This window comes from Styela clava, chromosome 3, assembly GCF_964204865.1.
Source record: "Styela clava chromosome 3, kaStyClav1.hap1.2, whole genome shotgun sequence".
NCBI classification, from domain to species: Eukaryota; Metazoa; Chordata; class Ascidiacea; order Stolidobranchia; family Styelidae; genus Styela; species Styela clava.
Window position 1 is genome coordinate 2,830,728 of NC_135252.1, and position 19,194 is coordinate 2,849,921.

The window sequence follows — 19,194 nt, forward strand, 5'->3', positions numbered from 1 at the left end:
CATTAAAATAATTCATCGATTCCCATGCTTATTACTTATCGATCTATCGGTATGTATGTTGATAGATATTTGTCTGTCTGTCTGTCTGTCTTTCTGTTTGTTTGTCTGTTAGATGAACGCGATATCTCAAATCTGCTTCAAATTTTGCATGTGCATTCATCATATCTCGGACTAGAAGCCTATGAATTTTGGATGAATTATGTTGTATAATTAGCGAGTTATTAATTAATTAGTGATGGGACACGCGGTGTCACCATAGAGTCACGAATCGAAACCGCAGTTTCGATCGATAAGTCTTGCAATGTGATTTGATGAAAAAACCTGAAACAAATAATTGATACAGATTATCTAATTTTGTTTGCAAATATTACGACAGCTTCATGTGGAGTATTTGGAGGGAGGCATTTGGGTTTATTCAGTGGGAAGGTGTTACAAATTCCGACCAATTGTGCATATCAGATTGCAGTATCAGAAGATGGAAGTTGGTAAGATTTATCACAACCAATATATTTTAATTTGAAAAAGATCGATATGATTAAAAATAGAAAGTACCAGAAAGTTGGAAAGCATGAGAATATAAATATATCAAAGAACTATAGTAATCCAAGATATCTCTGGTTCACTAGCTTTGTCAGAAACTTTTGATTGTTCCAGAAAAACAGTCTCTTTTAGTTGTATACCTAATATTCTAACTTTTCATCTTTTGATTCACCAGATCCCTTGTAGCAAAATAATTTGTTTTGAAAAGCGCGAGCGATTTAAATTAGGAAAACGTTTACCTACGCACATTTTTTTGTTTTGACTATTGGCCTTTCTAAACAATCACCGATGGTGTTCCCTTAACTATGACAATTGATAGCCTAGGCCCTAGGAAATTAATCTTAGAACTGGCACACTAATAGTAGTAGTTTGGTCTGTATTTCTTACTGTAATTTTTTAGTATTTTATCATGGAAAAATGAAGCCTGATGACTCAAGGTTTGAATATCTAATTACACATGAATGAATTTTTTTTTGTTTTTTTAATTTTTAAAGGTCGCTCGAAGTCCAAAGTCATGACTGTGATTTATCATCCATAAACTGTTCTTTGGCGTTCCGGATGACCATTGAACATGAGGTCATCGTTGCATATCGTGACGTAATATTCAATCGAGTCATCATCGAGATCAATGAAAAAACCTTGAACTTGAATGCACCCATTGTTCATAATGGTGGGTACCGCTTCCATGCATCAGTTTTTTCTGTGAGGTGTTTCTGTATTTAATGTTTTATTAAATTTTTCTACCTTTGATTATTCTTTTTTATTCGGTTTAATTTTCTGATAAAGTGTATTGAATGATGATGATATTGTGTCTCTTAAATTTTAACATGTCTTTTGCCAGGTGTCATTATTAAACGGATCGGTCAGAGTATTCTTTTTGAAAGTTCGTTGGGTTTTTCTGTCAGATGGGATGCAAAGAACTCACTTTTTATTTACTTGGATATACCTGATAAAAATACTCCGGATACAACGGGCTTATGCGGATCGTGGAAATTTGCCGAACCATTAGGTCGTGACACTAGAAACCATTTTCACAGCTCAACATTGATGGAATGGAGAAGTAGTGGTGAGGAAAATAAGTCTGCTAATATATATAGTAGATTAATCGTTTACAGATTCTACAGAAAAACACCATGATAAAACTTCACCTCATAGATGAATATTTTTAGGCATTCGTAACGTGGATGAGATGAAAAATTTACGATGTACTTCGATTGCTTCCGGTAATTGCGATGCAGATCCTCTTCTTATGGAAAATGCGCAAAGGAGATGCGACATTTCCAGGAACGGTCCATTCGCAGATTGTATTGGCAAATCGGACCCCACTGAGTATATACAGGTATTTTAGAAGTTAGGTAATACGTAACCTCGCCATTGATTGAGACCCGTTTGATTTATCCTGATAACTTTCTTATTTCGAAATTAAAAAATCAAAAAAGAATTGGATTTTGTGATATACATATATGTAAATATGCGGAGACTATATAAGCAAGGTTTTATTTTTGTTGTTAAGTTGTTACCGCTTATTGCATTTCAAAGGCTTGCACCTCATCAGTTTGCCTCGTTCAACATACAGAGTTAGACAATGAAATGAAAAAACAAATTACATGTTCCTCAATGTCCGCTTACGCACTTAAGTGTCATTTCACTGGGATCAATGTTGGACAATGGATGAAAGAATACAATTGTGAGGACAGTTGCCCTGATGGTAATTTCATCTATGTTTTTGTTCACTTATCGGTCTATTTTCTATAGGGCAATTGTTTATTTCTACATAACCATTTACTTTTTCTAAATTATTCAATGTCCACCCTTTCACCCCACGTATTAACCACGTTGGACATACGGCTGTTTTAAATTGAACATAATCTGTCTTAGTTTGGGATATATATGATAGATTATACGGAATGTGTCAGTTCCTTTATTCGATGAAATAAAACCAAAAAAATCTTCTACGAGTAGTTTGAAATTGGATTAGAGAAATCTATAAATTCAGTCTGATATATATACTGAAAATCTTAGAAAATCATGTTTTTTTATTTTTTTTATCAGTTAATTTATATAATTTATTGTGCACTCAAGTAATACGGAATATGGCAGTTCAAATATAGTGTTACTATTTCTGATGCGTTTCATTACCAATTTTGTTTATATCAATATTCAGGGATGATTTACAAGCAATGTGTCTCTGCGTGTCCGTTGACTTGTGAAAATTTTAGTGACAAACAGAAAAAATCTCAATGTACTGACTCGGCATGTTTTCCTGGCTGCGAGGTTTGCATTTTACTTTAATTAATAATAATTTTAAGTGTGATGTTAAACGCTCAATATCATTTTATTTATGCTATAATGGCTGCAATTTTAACGAGTCTTGAAATCGTGATTTTAGATCTGCAAAACAATAAATGCTTTTTATAGCAGTTATAACAAAAATACTGCAATAATGAAGTTCGTCTTTAACAGTTTCGAATTCTGGAAATGGTGGTAAACTATTGTATATATATAGAATTCTGTGGAATAAAGTGACTCCCCTTTGCAAACAAATAATTTGGTAATTTTCGAAGCCCAGTCGTATAAAGGTCGATTTCAACTCAAAATTTGCGAGTAGATAATTCACTTATATAAATTTCTAAATCAGTACTGAAACCAACACATGTTTACAGTGCGAAAATGGAAGAGTTTTGCGAATTCTTTCAAACGGTGAAACAGAATGTGTAGATCCGAATACTTGTCCCTGCAAACACAGGGGTAAAGAATATCAAATCGGACAATCTTTCACCAAACAATGTAACCTCTGTAAATGTGAATCAAGAGGAAGATGGAATTGTTCTGAAGATCGTTGTGAGGGGACTTGTAACATCATAAGCGCTAGTCACGTAGTTACATTCGACGGAACAAGGTAAAAGAATTGAGCATTTTTGTAATATCGTTAACTGTATAAAAACCATGACCCTATTTGATGTTTTACTATCATGATATATCTAAAATGACACCGTATTGGCTAAGAATTATCCATCATTATGCTGCATGTGGTATGAATATTTGACAATAATTGTGGGTAGTTTTGTGATGGCATGACTGGTTATATGTGGCAATCTGTAATGCATTTTGTATATCACCGTCAACTATCATACGAATCTCAATAACAAGTAGTTTTTAACGGTTTGTCCGCTTCGTATCTTTAACATTGGTGTATATTTTATGTTCAGGTTGTCTCTTCTCAGAGGGCCTTGCAAACGACAGATTTTATTGCGCGATCGTTTTCGACCCGGACAGCTTACTGTTAGCGTCGACATTCTTCCAGCTTCAAATGCGCATCAGAATCTTTTCAGTATATCATCACTGCTTATAGACATGAGGGGCACACAACTTAACATCAAAAATAATTTGCAAATCACAGTAAATGGGACCGAGTCAAGGATGCCGTATAGGTAGGTATATATATATCATACTAGAGCTATCTTTTTTGTATTGACTGCATCTGGTTATTTATTCAAGACTTGTATGTATTGAAATACGTTTGAATTGTAATGTAAGTATATATTGTTTTTTGTTGAATCACTGACAAAACAAATAAGTCAATAAGTTCATGATCCTGCTTATTTTGTAGTTAAAACAGGATTGAATATGTTACTACATGGATGTTCATTGCAATAAATGTCACAGATATATTTAATATTTTCTCTTCATTTTGTTTGTAGAGATTCCCAATTTTCTGTGCGTATGGCAACATCATTGGCCTTGTTGATAAGAACACACGGTGTTAGTATCATTTGGATACCAAGCACAGAGGAATTGGAACTTGTTTTGGATCCAATGTTTTCAAACAAGGTAAGTTTGTATTGCATATACCGATGACAACCCAGATTGGCAAAGTACGATTGGTGAGATAAGACGCATTTTGTTTTGTTTTTACATTCAGGTTATAGGATTGTGTGGAACATATAATTGGAATTCCAAAGATGATTTGTTGACACCACAGGGTGACATTGAACCGAATATTGTGGAATTTACAAGATCTTATCAAGAAGAAGGTATTGTTAATATTTGTTTATTATTTAGCTATTTTGCATATCCGATCAGGGCAGTTATTGACGCATGAAACCATTTGCAGAGACACTTGTGCACTTTGCACAGCCTATACTAGCTCTGAAAAATTCACAAAATAGTGGATATTAACCTTCCTTCCTGCGTAGATACATAGAGTAAAGGGATTTAGAGTTTACTAAATTTATTACAATTTGGGAATTGTGGTACAATTACAATATTATTCTCCTCTGCTTTAGATGGGTCGCGATGCCTGGAAAGAATGCTTGACAGTTCCGTTTCTACATCAACTGGTATTGTCAATATGAAATCATTTATTGATGATAAACTGCCAAATGCATGTACTATTTATGCCCAACGCCGGAATCAAGCTCAGCAGTTGTGTGCTCTTCTTTCTTCTGAAATATTCGATGTGAGTAAATAAGTATCGCATTGAAAAATTTTCTTTAGTTTTAATATTTCTTACGCGGCTTATGCATATTTAATAATTACATTTTGAAAAAAAAATAACAATTTAAATGAAATTATTTCAATTTATTTAATCTTCACAGAATTGCCTGCAATATGTGACCACGTCTCCGTACATCGAAATGTGTATGCATGATATATGTACCAGTGATGCAACTATTAACGTCTGTCGTGTCTTCAGTGCTTATGCCCGCGCTTGTGCGAATGCCCGAGAGTCCAATAACACCACAAATCAACAAATAGATTGGAGGCAGCATGAAGATCTCGTTCAATATTGCAGTAAGTAGATATTGAAAATTTTGTTGCGCCAACATTAGGGACGAGTAACGAAAGCAACAATAAGCTCCTTTTGTGTCTTTCGTCTCAAATTTAGCATAAGACGCAATAGATTAATAAAAGATCTTCAGAAATATAATATTTCGATGAAATATTCTTGTACAATAAAAACTAGATTTTTAGCAATAGCCAGGCTGTATGCATTTTATCATACCTTTTTAATTACGTTCTTCTCTTTATATTTCATTTTAGACCCAACTTGTCCGCTGGGAATGGTTTTCAATGAATGTCAGCCACTTTGTTCGTCTTCATGTGACGATGTCCGACATCCCTGTCCAACGTATAGCTTTTCGAGAGCATGGAAATTCCAAACATCTGCGTATTCCCAGCCATGTCTACCGGGATGTGTTTGTCCTGATGGAATGTATTCTGAATCACTGCAATCCGCTCCGGTAATTTCAGGTGAATAGCGATTGCTTTAAACAAATTTCGCCCTATTATATTATAAATTGTTTTGTTTATACTCGGCAAATAAAATTGTATTTATGTTAATAGTTACCGACCTGTCTATACTCGAAGTTGTTTTCTTGTATTGAAACGAGCAATACTGGAAATATCTGATCGCTTAAACTTATTCATACGCCAAATGTTGTTAGTATATATGTAAGGGCGGTGGAATACGTCAAAGTTGTTTCTTCGAATAAGGCTATTCTTTATTATGCTTGTGGCTAAGTTCAGTCCTAAATTTTCTTGTTGTCAAAACCTGCAACGCATACATGACATTTTGGGATGTTTACGAATATTTGTTGGCAACACAACATATTTTCATCTTTGATCAGCAACTGCATAATATTTTTTTATGAATGTTTGTTTGTTATATTATTTGAAATATGTGGTTAGCTTTATCCAGTGGTGGGATTCAAATTTTTCGTCAGCCGGTTCCCTCACAAAAGTTATATTTTTCAGCCGGTTCCGTTACAAACAGAACATTGTTAGTAACCAGTAATGCGGGTAACCAGTAACGGGTTCGCTGATCTCATAAAATTCCGTGATATGGTTCTATAGAACTGAACCAGCTGAATCCCACCACTGGCTTTATCTGATGACAAGTATAATATATATTAATTTGGTAGTATTTGAAGTGTTGAACTTTGATTGTTAAATTTTTTTGACATGTAATTGACAATTCATTTTAGGAGAACAAGTTTTGGGCTTTAAGTTTCAAAACTGCGTAAAAAAGTCACAATGTTCATGCAGTGACGGAGGGTTGGTATATACAATTGGAAAACGTTTAAAAAGTGGATGCTCGGAATGGTTTGTGATTTTATTTGAAATCCATTACATCTCTATTGATTTGCATGAACAAGAAGGCATATATATTCAAGCATGAAGATGCAGGGTTCAAAATGACCATCGACGTTTCATAGTCAAATTATAGCCTACGGAGTTTTTCGGATTCTGGCTTGTAGCTTACTAGAATATAATTTTTTCTAATCGCATAGACTATAGAGTACGGCATTACATTGGTCTGTCAAATATCAGATGAAATCAACCTCTCACTGTATTTGGATAACTCAGGATAGGTTGTTTTCATCACTTATTAGTCAGACACTTTGGTCATTTTTCATATAAATGCTGGTTCATCTTAGTCGCGATACCTTTATTTAGAAGTGAATTTTTGTTAGCATCCTGTTGCGCAGAAATATTTAGTATGTAATTTACATAATTTTTAAATTGATGCCATGAATGAATAGATATTATTTTATATTTTACGAGCCTTATTATTCAGTATCTGCAATGCCGGGAGATGGAATTGTACTTCTGAATCTTGTGACGCCACAATGAAGTGTCCGAATAACATGATATTCAGTCGACAGATGTCACTTTGCAATCAAGATACATGTGACAATGTCGTTAGAGGCGCTATTGTACTGCGATCAGAACGAAATATGGAATGTGCCAGTGAAGTCTCCTTCCAGGGTTGCACGTGTCCAAACGGGATGGTTTTAGAGGTGAACATTTTTAATTATAGCTTAAAATATTAAATTGGGAAAACATTTTATATATATATATATATATCAAGTTTTAATCTTGTTCATAAAAACAGCAATGAAAACGGGAAATTTTTATTTGGGAGGGTTGAAGTTCGAAAAATTGGGATATATTTTACATTTCGTTCTTGCAACAGGGAGGGCGGGGAATTATGAGGAGCATCAACTAAAATGAATTCCTCTCTATCGATATGCGACATTGGCCATTTCGTGTACACACACACGTCGTTGCATTTACAACGTTCCGATGCACGATTAACAAAGTTTTTTTGATCTCGCAGTGATCATAATCGAGGGTGATACTTAAATCCCAGGAATTAAGCCTTTCCTTGAGTTCGAGTAAGGTATACTATCAATTCGGAAACTTGTGTTTTGCAGTAATATAGAAGTGTTGTATATAGCCTATATCTATAGTATTGTATATATGATATCTAGCACAGTTAACAATAACTGTATCTAGAACCTAGATGGTAGAAACATTTAAATATGTTGGAAGAATAAAATTCTGTGCCTACAAACATGAATAGATCACATGGGTTCCATGGTATTACGTGGCGCAGATTGCATTGAAAAAGATGAGCAGTGAAGTATCCATATTCGGTATAAAAAATACATTGTTTTTGATGATAAAGTTTTGTATTAGTGTTTGAACGAATGAATATATAAAACGTTTCAACTGTACATTCATGTTAAATTTCATTACTTAACCGTCAATGAGAATAAAAAATTCACGTATCTCGCGAAGAATCATTCGAAGAATCAAACGAGATACTATGGAAAATCTAAATTTAATCTAAAATTTTGATTTCTAAATTTTGGGCCAAAATATCAATAAGTTCGAATAAGTACGGAGAAAGATTTAATATTGCTTTGATATTAATATGTTTGAAAAGCAATATATTTTATCCCTACTTCTTCGTTGTGAAAATACTGATAGATAGTGCTTTATAGCATATACAAAGTAAAACAAATAACTAAAAATGTTGGCATCTGCTACCATTTATCATACAATTAAAACAGTCGATAAAGCTTCTATAATCCAAATATTTAGAAAAAAAATGCAATGTCAAAGGGCAAGCTTGAAAAGGACGGCAGTAAGGATTGACATATTGTGAATTACTTCAACAGATATGGCTTGACACGATAGATTGCTGTCATCGAATGTAAAAATATAACTCAATAGAAACTCTGTGTATCACTATTTCAGATTTGATTAAGGACAATATAAAATCTTATTTATGGATGCATGAGCTCCATGTATATAACGTCAACCTTTTTACCCATAATATCGAGTCCCTTCCTCGGAGCCATCTAGACTTGAATCGACTAGAAAACACTCTTATATGTTATTTTGAAAAAAATCGTTCATGTTTGGTCATTCAAAATAAACTTTCACATTTTAAGTGAGGCTTCTTCTTTCAAGTCTGGTTGTTTTGTTTCGACTGTCTCTTCTTTTTGTTCAGATTGAGCTTCTGCTGGCTGAGAAGCAGATTCCTCTGTTTGACTGGAGTCCTTTTCTTGTGTGTCATCCGCTTGGCTCTTTTCTTTATCTTGTGATTCTGTTGCTTCTTCTGATACACTTTCAACTTCCGTTTCTTTTGCTGTCTCCTCTGCCGATTCCGTTTCTTGTGTGACTTGGTCTTCTTTGTCTTCATCAGAAGATTTTGTTTCGCTCTGAGTAGCGTCTGCTTGTGATTGTTCATTAGCGATATCTTCTAGTTCTTTTGTTACCTGACTGTCAGAAGTATCTGTATGATCGCTTTCTGCGACACTAGCCACTTCTTTTTCTTGTTTGTCTTGTGGTGGGGGAGGGGCATCGGGTAGTTTTTCCTCTGTTTCTACTTCCTCTTTAATATCTTCTTTTTGTTCGTCTTCTTTTTCACTCGTAACAGTTTCTTCCGTTTTCACTTCTTCCTGTACATTTTCAAGTGTTTCTTTCGTTTCTGGTACCTTTTCAGGCTCCGGTTGTTCGGAAACCTGCTCTGCCGCCGGTTCTTCTTGCTTTGGAACCTCAGCTGCGGCGGCCGCAGCACCTGCAACTACTGGAGCAGCTGGTGCTTGTGCTTTCTTTTTTTTAGCATTGCCGTTTTTGTGTTGACTTTCATCGTCTCTGTTTACTTGATACCTTTCTGTTTCTGAAATAGCGACAACTCCTTCCGTCTTTTTCTTGTCTTTTTTAGCTTTGCTTTTACTCTTTCCATTGCCGGCCAAGGAGTATTTTTTAGTTTTGAAAAAATTCATTATGATACTAATCTGTAGAATAAAATCGATTGCTTATTAAGAAATGAGTTGACCACTTTGACGCAGAATTGTAGACCAACTTCCAATATGTGGCACTCTACACGGATACCTTGGGCGGGGCTCACATTCACTATATACTTTAAGCTACGGTACTAGTATTAGCCATCGTAGTTTTATACAACGACATGTAATGAGACAGTCAAAACATTGTTCAATTCACGTGACACGACGTGAGTTGTTTTAAATAAATTCTTGTTTAGTTCATCGATGCCGGTACCGCACGTACGAATGTTAATAGGGTCACCTTTAAAGCCGGCTTGGTATTAAAAAATTTCAACTTGTAACCTTCCAAATGAAATAAATAGATATGATTAAATTAGTACTTTATAAACCGAGTCAACGTGAATATTAACAGAAATAAAAAGTTGTCGAAATATCTCATTGTAATGAAATATTACGTTCCACCCCTTGTACATTAGGAATATGATATGCCTGTGCTTAGAGACAAATTTGAAACATTCTAGAAGTAGGCTACTTCAAACTTGATCGATAGGGACTTTGCATTGATATAGATAGATAATCCTCTCCGAATTTTAAACGCGTAGTTAGACCAGTTTATGCGATAGGTCGCCAAAATGACAAACAGAATATAGATAGTGAGAAGCCTAAAAAATATTGTTCTTCCACACCTCGCTTTAAAAATTATCTGATGATATATGTTGTTATGTCGCCCGCAATGCTCTATATATATGAAATGTTTTTCGAAAAGATCTGTCTTCGTATCCCTTTCCTTTAAGCGCTCTTTGGATATTTGTACCCACTGCCCGTAACTGCCTTTCTCCTAAGACAACACCGATTACATATTCAGTACCGGTACCAAATGCGAAGTTTTATCTAGACACGAACCATCTTTTCTATGATACGTTGCCAATATCAACATAACTGAATAGCTTATTCTGCACGATATATCTCTACTATATTCATCCTTCCCTCCGGCAATTGTATTTGATTCATCTCCCGCGATTTAGATAAATTACAATAACGTTGAAGACGTCGTATGATTTGGTTTCAATTTTGTGGTATAAAGTTACCATTTTTATTTAAAAATCAAATTGCAAGGAAAAACATTTCTTTTACTATCATTCTAGCGTACAAAGCATGCTATGAACATTACATACGTTTGCCAACACCTTTCTAAAAAACTAAACAGAGGCTCTGTCTTTGCCAGTTTCTAACAACTCTTAAATTTTTCAATCCTAATTAAGTTAACTCGCTTAAAACTGCAGTATATTTCAAAGTTAAATACGAGCAATTATAATCTTGTTACAGTTTGATTAGAAATGTTTATTATTAAACTGTTCCCTGTAGTTCAACAAGTAGCAAAATGAAGGTCATATTCGCACCCTCAACTATACTTTTACCATACCTAATAGTTCCCACGGAAAAACATTGTAAGCCTACATCCCTAATCCTCTTGTTTATGGGGTAAACCGGATAAACTTAGAAATGTTGAACATTCTTAGTGATTAATTATAAATATTACCATAATTAATATTTTCATCAGATTACATTTCTATAACTTCCAGCTTATAACTAATTAGTGTAACTGTTGTTCCTGGAGAAAGTAGTTGTTTGATATCACTGATCACGGCAAATAGGCCAATCAGCGAACGCGCTGCAAAAACGGGTTGATTTGTGTGGCAGATACTATTTAGGATACACCATTACTCCAAGGAAAGTTACTTGAGCTCGTAGCATTTATTTGGATACACATCAATAAAATTTCTGACTTTGTAGTTGTTAGACAACTTCTCAAACATCCCGATCGTTTTGCTGCTGAAAATGCAATACTTTATACAAAAGCTTGTTTATATCTAATCAACATCCGCGCTGCACCGACCCTCTCAAATCCACCCCAAATCGAAACGACGCTGAACTGAAACGAAAATCGTAACATTCGTATAACGTAACGGAACAAATCTTATTCCTATCTGAAATAGGTTATCAAATTTGAACTACTGGCATCAGTAATTTAGATGCTTTATAAATGTGACAATCTGTTTTTATACAATTGAAATATTATGGGAGTAAAGCAATTTTTGTCGAGACCGATTGAACAAACATTCCACAGCGATTTCGTTCAATGTTGTGACTACTAAAAATAACATTTACGTCCACTCTATTGTGATTGACAAAAAATTTAAACCACAATGAAATGGTTTGGAATAGAGTGGTATTGTTTTGCCGAATTCGTAGACTTAATTTTATCAATAAACAAATGGAAAAGCCTGTTAGGTGGTGACAGTATTCTTACCGGAAAATTGTGTACCTATCACTGACTAGAAAAGTATTTTTGGGTCAAAATGACATTTGACCAAACTGACAATAAATAAACATTCAGATAGCGGATGTCTTTACTCAATATTACTGATGTCAAACGTTGTTTAAGCCGCGTTTGGTACAGCAATCCTTCACCAAGTGTGTAAAAACTGTAAGCTGTTTCTGTAAGTCCGACAAAATATAGGCAGGATTTACAAATTTATTGGGCAATAGTTTGATGTTCAGCCCGAGGGTTATTTTATGTCATATATAGCAGCTCTTTAATTAAATCTGACAAAATGATTGAACCATGATACATTTCCGTAATTAAATACCACAATACGGTTGAGTAGGCAGATGGGTTTATGATCATAAAATTTACGCTATCGGTCATGCTGTTTTTATTGCCGGGCACGATGCGTTGACAATTTAATCAATGTCTAGTGGCCCGTATTTTACGATCGTAAAACTTTATTTTATCCCTTGACTGCTATTATTTATGTATTCTATCTGAAAACTTTACCTGATTTTTTCAACCATTTCATATTTCAAGTTGGAAGCCAATATATCGTGTTTTTCATGCATGGGATAGCTATAGGCATACTTCCCTGTAATATTCCCAAATATCGACTCTTACTATCATTACCAGGCTTTAATCCATTATCGTTAGATAATGTAATTCTGCAACTATATTTTTGTCGCGTTCAAAGACAACATCTTTCTGTTTGGCTAAATTCTAACACTTTAAATCTAAAAAATTGAGGCTAGGCTTGAGTGCTTATACTAATCACCTTGCTGACACGCTTCGAGTTAGGCCAAACCATGTCCCGTAGTCAGAAACAAATAAGAAGGGTATCTATGAATATTGAGTATTAATCTCATCTAAATTTGATAAGTTGTTGAGATTAGGATCAAAATGGATAAACCCTTATCTTATTTACAATAAAAAAGGCAAGATTAATTTTCAAAAATAGTTCACGAATCTTACTGACACTTATATATATAAATATTGTTCTGAACGTTTCACATGCTCAGTCAGTCGATCAGATATTGTCAAACAAGTAGTTAGTCGTTAAACAGACGGATATTCTCAACCGAAAGAGACGTGATTCTTGTTCAGGTTTTCGAAAACAATAATTCGCAATAATAAGTTCCGCGTTAACATTGTGCGTGAACTTGGCACTCCCTCTAATTTGATGTATGCCTTAGTTAAACAATTGTTGAAGTTCAAGGGTATAATAATGTTCGTGGGCATATATGTCAAGTCAAGCGGAATAATGACGACATAGGAATTGTTCTGGTTTCTTCTGTACCAGCGCTGATTTGAGTGTGGGTGGCAATTCAGTCAATTGTACATGTTGGAAATTGACGATATTTGTACAGGAATTCAAATATTGTTCAACTAGACGAGAAGGATCTCAACATTGATTTTCTCCAATCTAACTCTTGGGCATACTCGATAAATTACCCCATTGTATGAACACTAACATTAGCATAGTTGGACCATTAAACCACACCCTTGAACATTATCAGTCACCTCCCACGTACAAGTTATGTCATCGGATAACGCCGTCATTTGATTACTCGTTCTTTGGGCATTTTCATCTAAAAATGTCACGATTCATTTTTAATAAAAATCAAGATATGAATGGAGCATTTGGAGCAAATATTTTTCTTAAAAAGGTTCGAAATTCAACATGGAAACTTTTTTGCTCTACTATAAATACATGTAATATATGTAGCATATTATTAGTTTAGTGTGTTGCTCTTTTTACTCCCTCTTGAGCTCGTAAAATAGCTATCTCCTTGAGCAAGTATGGAAATATTTACATTAGCTATGTTATTAGCAAAACCGTAGTAGACACTCCCAATAATTAAAAGCCTCAATCATTTAAATCGGACTAGACAAATAAATTATGTCTAAATCATATTTGAACTGTCTTACAATCCAATAAATCTTTCGCTTTTTTGTTTGATTTATTTTATAGTATACAAAACTTATCTTTGACGATAATACATAATACTTAATGAGTATAATTAAACTGCAACAAGCCTTAATAAAGTCCATAAATTATACACTACAACATCACCGGAATAATTATAAATGATGTTTGTAATACTTAACTTTTCGCATTCAGGACAACTAAGTTTTAGATATATATGCAATATGAATATTAAATCACTACACCTAACCCGCAGCCATCAATATTTCATGTCGAACCCGGGCAGATTGACGATCACATAAACGATTATTTCCTTTCGCATAGATATTTAAGCGTATCGGATGCCCTGAAATCAAGCCCTCAAGTGTCTTTCTAAGTTTCTTTTCCTGCTTGTCCTGAAAACTTTTGACCAGAGTCATATACAATCAAGTTATCTGTTTCATGAAGTTACCAAAAAGCGGTTACTACAAACTAACGATATGTGCTAATTTTTGGGCGGTTCAGCAAGTAATCATTATCAAGCCGTAGGCTATGCGAGGTTTTGTTTTTTCCTTTTATTGGCATCGACTTCACGACGAACGTCATGATCTACGTAATGCGTCGTTTCATTTTATTGCTGAGAAATTTAATGCTCGTCGGTCCCACAGCTGAAGTAGTAACTTGCGATAAATCACAACTATTACGGGGCAAACCAGTTCACGTCGACCTACTTTGTACGTGTTCTAAAGCTGTTATTTAATACTACCTTCATTACCTCTATCACCATGTTTTGGGGAATTACCATAGAATATTATCTTTATTACACACACCTATCTTCAATACTGGAAACGTTATCATTTATACTTCGTCCTATAGTGTTTCAAGGTGTGCAATGAACTGGCGATATCACATCACCCCAATGAAATATCTAAACAAAAACTCAAGCAGCGAATGAGATCTTTTAATACGGAAATTCCACACAAAGATTGCGCGTTCACTTTTGTTTCGCTGGTTAATTAAACGATCAAGTTAATCACTGACCACGCATACTTTTCGCGCTTTAGATTCCCGATTCACGCGCGGCTACTATTTGAGTGGGTAGGATAGTATGTCTTCAGTGCATGGGAAACTCAAACCAAAGAAATTTTCTATTTGCCCAAAGGGTGGCAAATAAACATATGATATTTATGTTGTCCATTCGGCAATGATTTATCTCAGCGGGAGCGTGTTTGCGATTTCGAATAATGCAAACGAATTCTTTCCGGTAACCATGGAGCCGATGGGAGATGAGAACACAAGTGAATGAATATTTTGCCTTCTTGTGGTAATTTTCGCCAGACTGACCACAGAAAAAATTGAAAATAAATATTAATGTCTTGAAGATAAAGTTTGCTGCACCCAAATCAAAATCTACGCATTTTGCGAGTGTTCAAACCCAAATACTATATTTTGAAAATTCTAACTTTCAACGTACCAGACGACTTTGCCATAGCAAACATTAGTTTGCCCTTTCGGCCTCCGAGTAATCTGATAATTACTAGATTATATCTTGCGTTTGGTTCAGCTTTATCTCGTATTGACTGTATGATTGTCAGATTCGTATTTGGGCCTGAGAATTTCTAAATTCCAAATAAGTCCCTCTCCTGCCTTAAAATTAACCGCATTCCGAAACCTGTGTATTCCTATTTTTGCACCAGTTCTGAAAGGTACACGACAAGATTCAAGATCCCTAAATTCGATACGGCTTTAAATAGTATAACATAAATATACGACAAATTCCCAGACGACTTGGAAATGACTGCAATGGAGTTCTTTCGAACCAATATCTGAAATCTCACCTTGAGAAGAATTAACGTCGGTTGTAAAATCGACAAAAGCAATAAACTACAATCGAAAACTACTAAAGAGACTTACCAAGCACATTCCTCACGTTAAACGAATGGTTTTAATCACTCTCCGACTACACAGCTGTCATTAAAGCAATCCGATAACTGCCTACTCTGTCAAGCGTGGCTCGTGGGTAAATAAACTTTCAGTAAATGGGCATATTTCATGGCTGAGTATATTCTTATTGCGTGAATATGGTAAAACTGCTTTCTGCAATTTTATCACGCGTTTTACCCAACTATCGTTTTTTACCCATATACTCCTATTGTGTAAATGGGTGTGGATATATGGTCTCAATCAGCATTTGAATTTTGGGCTCCACATTAGTACACACAAGACTGTCGTATACTGTACTGTCGCATTTTACATCCCCTTTATATTATTAAATTTACAAGGTATCTCAATCCCCAAATAGCTCATTTGCATCGATCGCTTTGACATCTGGTTATTACTACATCTGGTTAAATCAACCCTTTTAACATGATTCAATACAATACCAAGTAAATGCACGACGGATGAGAAAAAAGATCTGTGAATTCTGTCGGTTTCTATTCAATTATTATAAAGGATTTGGGTTCCAACTACTATCTAAAATTCAAATCATTCGCAAATTTCCTAAACAACTCATTCACCAGAACGCTCAATTTTTGAAAAAAAAAAATATGTTTATTCTGAGATCGTTGATCCACATATTCTCGAGGAGATTATTTGTGCACAATAGACTGACTATGTGATATACTGAATGACGTATATTCTGTATTTGTTAAAAAGCTTTTGATCTTTTGTCCCTGATTTTCCAGCCGTGTAGAGTTTGAAACGGGCCTTATTTGTAACACCTTTTTCAACCGTGGCCAGGCACTGAGTCGGGCATGTAAAAAGTTTTTGATTTGGGTTAAACGGTACGTTTTGTTTGCGGAAATTCAATAAGGAAATCTGAACTATACTATTCATGTGAACTTGAATATATTTGTATTTTCAAAAAATTCGTTCAATTTCACTTTAATTACTTAGCCTTCCGTAAGACAGTAATTCCGTAATGTGTCTTCACTCTGATATCACAATATTTATCAACTTGGATAATATGAGACAAAATTCTGGTTTCGACATAGACAAAACATTTTTGCGAAATATTTTAATCACCATGTCAAATATATGTGTAGGGCAAGATAAGCACATTCTAAATTTAAATGGTCCATTACTTTATGTCGCTTCATGTAAGAGCAGTTGCTATCAAATAAGTACAAGTAAATCTGTTGAATTCTGGTATCTTTTTTCGTCAATCTTTCAATTATATCTTTTATTTGAACCAGGGTGAACACTGCATAGATCCCACTGAATGTCCGTGCAAACATAACGGTCAGACTTATCAACGTAATTCGACTATCAAACGCGATTGCAATACATGGTAAGCAAAATTCAGAACTTTTTATTTGTATTAAATGTAGAATGAAACGAATTTTTATGTTCATTTCAACGGAAGAGAAAATTTCTTAAAACGTCGCAATAAGGAACAACGACCTATCATCTGTTTACTAATCCCAACTACACATAATCTTTTCTACTACCAAAACCATGCTAAAACACCAAGCTGATCACATCGAACTTGTGGGTAGATCATCAAGATGTTTGTTAAATTTCCCACGTCACAGCTTTAAAAATTATACCCAACTAATTGGAAAGAATCGTGGATCATAATCACTATAGTAACTAGTAAAGCCATATATTTGAACACCAGTTGCTAATTACCTTCTCCTTATGAATTGTATTCACAATCTTTCTATTCTTTTTCTTATTGTTTATTAACTCAATCTGACAATGTTCTACAAACCAATATATATTTCAAAACAATTGTTCCCTCTCCGCTATCCAACCTACAATTTCGATCATTCAAACTTGTTTTGACTTTTCTTTCACTGTCACGGTTGAACAATTATTACTTTATGCAATATTTATGACTAAATTCTCAATTTAATCTTCAATCTAACACGACCAAACGCGATCATCTCTGCGAAAGCTATTCAAGGAGCTTCACGTCAATTTTTAAGCGAAGTGTCGCTTGTTAGATGCTGTATTTACATGAAATTATTTCCGTATCGTTAGCTGGATTTTGCGCCAAACTAATGGGGTCCACGTATCTGGAACGAATAACTGGTTAACTTTTCCCCTCACCCAACATGGAGTGAAAACCGAACGAGAGACCGTAGTGCTCTATAATCTATAGGATTAAGACACCTTACCTACTGCTCTCTCACCTGGGATAAATACGAAAATTCCTATGCTCTGTGTGTTCTTTTTCACGCCATTTCACACCAACAAAACTGTCACACACAACTCTGTTTATAAACTGTTGGAAAAATGTCATACTAAATTTCAAACAAGCAAAAGACACCTTACCTACTGCTCTCTCACCTGGGATAAATACGAAAATTCCTATGCTCTGTGTGTTCTTTTTCACGCCATTTCACACCAACAAAACTGTCACACACAACTCTGTTTATAAACTGTTGGAAAAATGTCATACTAAATTTCAAACAAGCAAAAAATTTAACACATAACGTAATATAATTTACTAACTGGTAATTCATGACAGCACTTGTGATGGGAAACATTGGATTTGCACCGAAAAGGTTTGCGCAGGTATTTGCGTTGCAACTGGAGACCCTCATTACGTTACATTCGATGGAGCAACTTACTCATTTGAGGTGAGACGATCTAACTCCTATATACCTTGACTATATGAAATTAGGCGAAATTTACCTTTAGCTATGACAAATATTAATACCCTCCATATCCATACTAACTAGATTATATTAAAAAAAATTTAGATGCTATTTTTATAGTGATCGCAAAGTCCCCAATTTCTGTCCATCGCGAAAGCTTATCTGCCAAAGTTTTACTTTCTGTATTATGGGTTGCCGGTACTTTTCTCTATAAACACGCACCGACAAATTGTTTTTCTACTTGATATCGATTTTAAATCCCTTCATTCAATTACAAATTCGTTTTCTCGCTAATTACTTGTTGTAATTGCCTGGTCAAAGCAAATGAAACAAAAGGAGAAAAATCCAATGAAAACAATCAATAGCCCATAATGAACGTTCTATCTTACTGTGACGTCACAAAAATCAAATTGGTTTAAGCCAATCACATGCTTCAAATAACACACTTGAAGAAGCCATGCTTGATTAGACAATCCAATTGCTTCTTACCCAAAACTGTTTACTGGTAACTGAGTGATCTTGTCCCCAGAGAACAGACCTTCATATCATACAAAAATAGTTCATTCTGTTACAATTATATTACGAAATTAACCACTCACTTCGAAGAGTTTCTCATTCGTGACCCTAGAGAATTGATGAACGTTGGTTAACGTACTCATATCACCTTCTGAATAAGGTCTGCTCTAAATATAAATCTTACCATAAAGACTAATTAAAATGGTA

At 34.7% G+C, this 19,194-nt stretch overlaps 1 protein-coding gene across 1 annotated transcript in view; it reads left to right on the forward strand.

Annotated features, from left to right (window-relative positions):
* Window positions 1-19,194, forward strand: part of LOC120341852 (SCO-spondin-like) — a 55,368-nt gene that overhangs the window by 2,116 nt on the left and 34,058 nt on the right. The window contains exons 5-21 of the mRNA XM_039410411.2: window positions 377-485; window positions 1,035-1,210; window positions 1,382-1,606; window positions 1,710-1,879; window positions 2,080-2,248; window positions 2,705-2,814; window positions 3,204-3,439; window positions 3,750-3,971; window positions 4,242-4,371; window positions 4,463-4,574; window positions 4,827-4,999; window positions 5,139-5,334; window positions 5,584-5,793; window positions 6,528-6,645; window positions 7,121-7,343; window positions 17,062-17,156; window positions 18,342-18,453. Coding sequence (XP_039266345.2) covers window positions 377-485; window positions 1,035-1,210; window positions 1,382-1,606; window positions 1,710-1,879; window positions 2,080-2,248; window positions 2,705-2,814; window positions 3,204-3,439; window positions 3,750-3,971; window positions 4,242-4,371; window positions 4,463-4,574; window positions 4,827-4,999; window positions 5,139-5,334; window positions 5,584-5,793; window positions 6,528-6,645; window positions 7,121-7,343; window positions 17,062-17,156; window positions 18,342-18,453 — 2,786 coding nt within the window. The remainder of the gene's footprint in view (window positions 1-376; window positions 486-1,034; window positions 1,211-1,381; window positions 1,607-1,709; window positions 1,880-2,079; window positions 2,249-2,704; window positions 2,815-3,203; window positions 3,440-3,749; window positions 3,972-4,241; window positions 4,372-4,462; window positions 4,575-4,826; window positions 5,000-5,138; window positions 5,335-5,583; window positions 5,794-6,527; window positions 6,646-7,120; window positions 7,344-17,061; window positions 17,157-18,341; window positions 18,454-19,194) is intronic.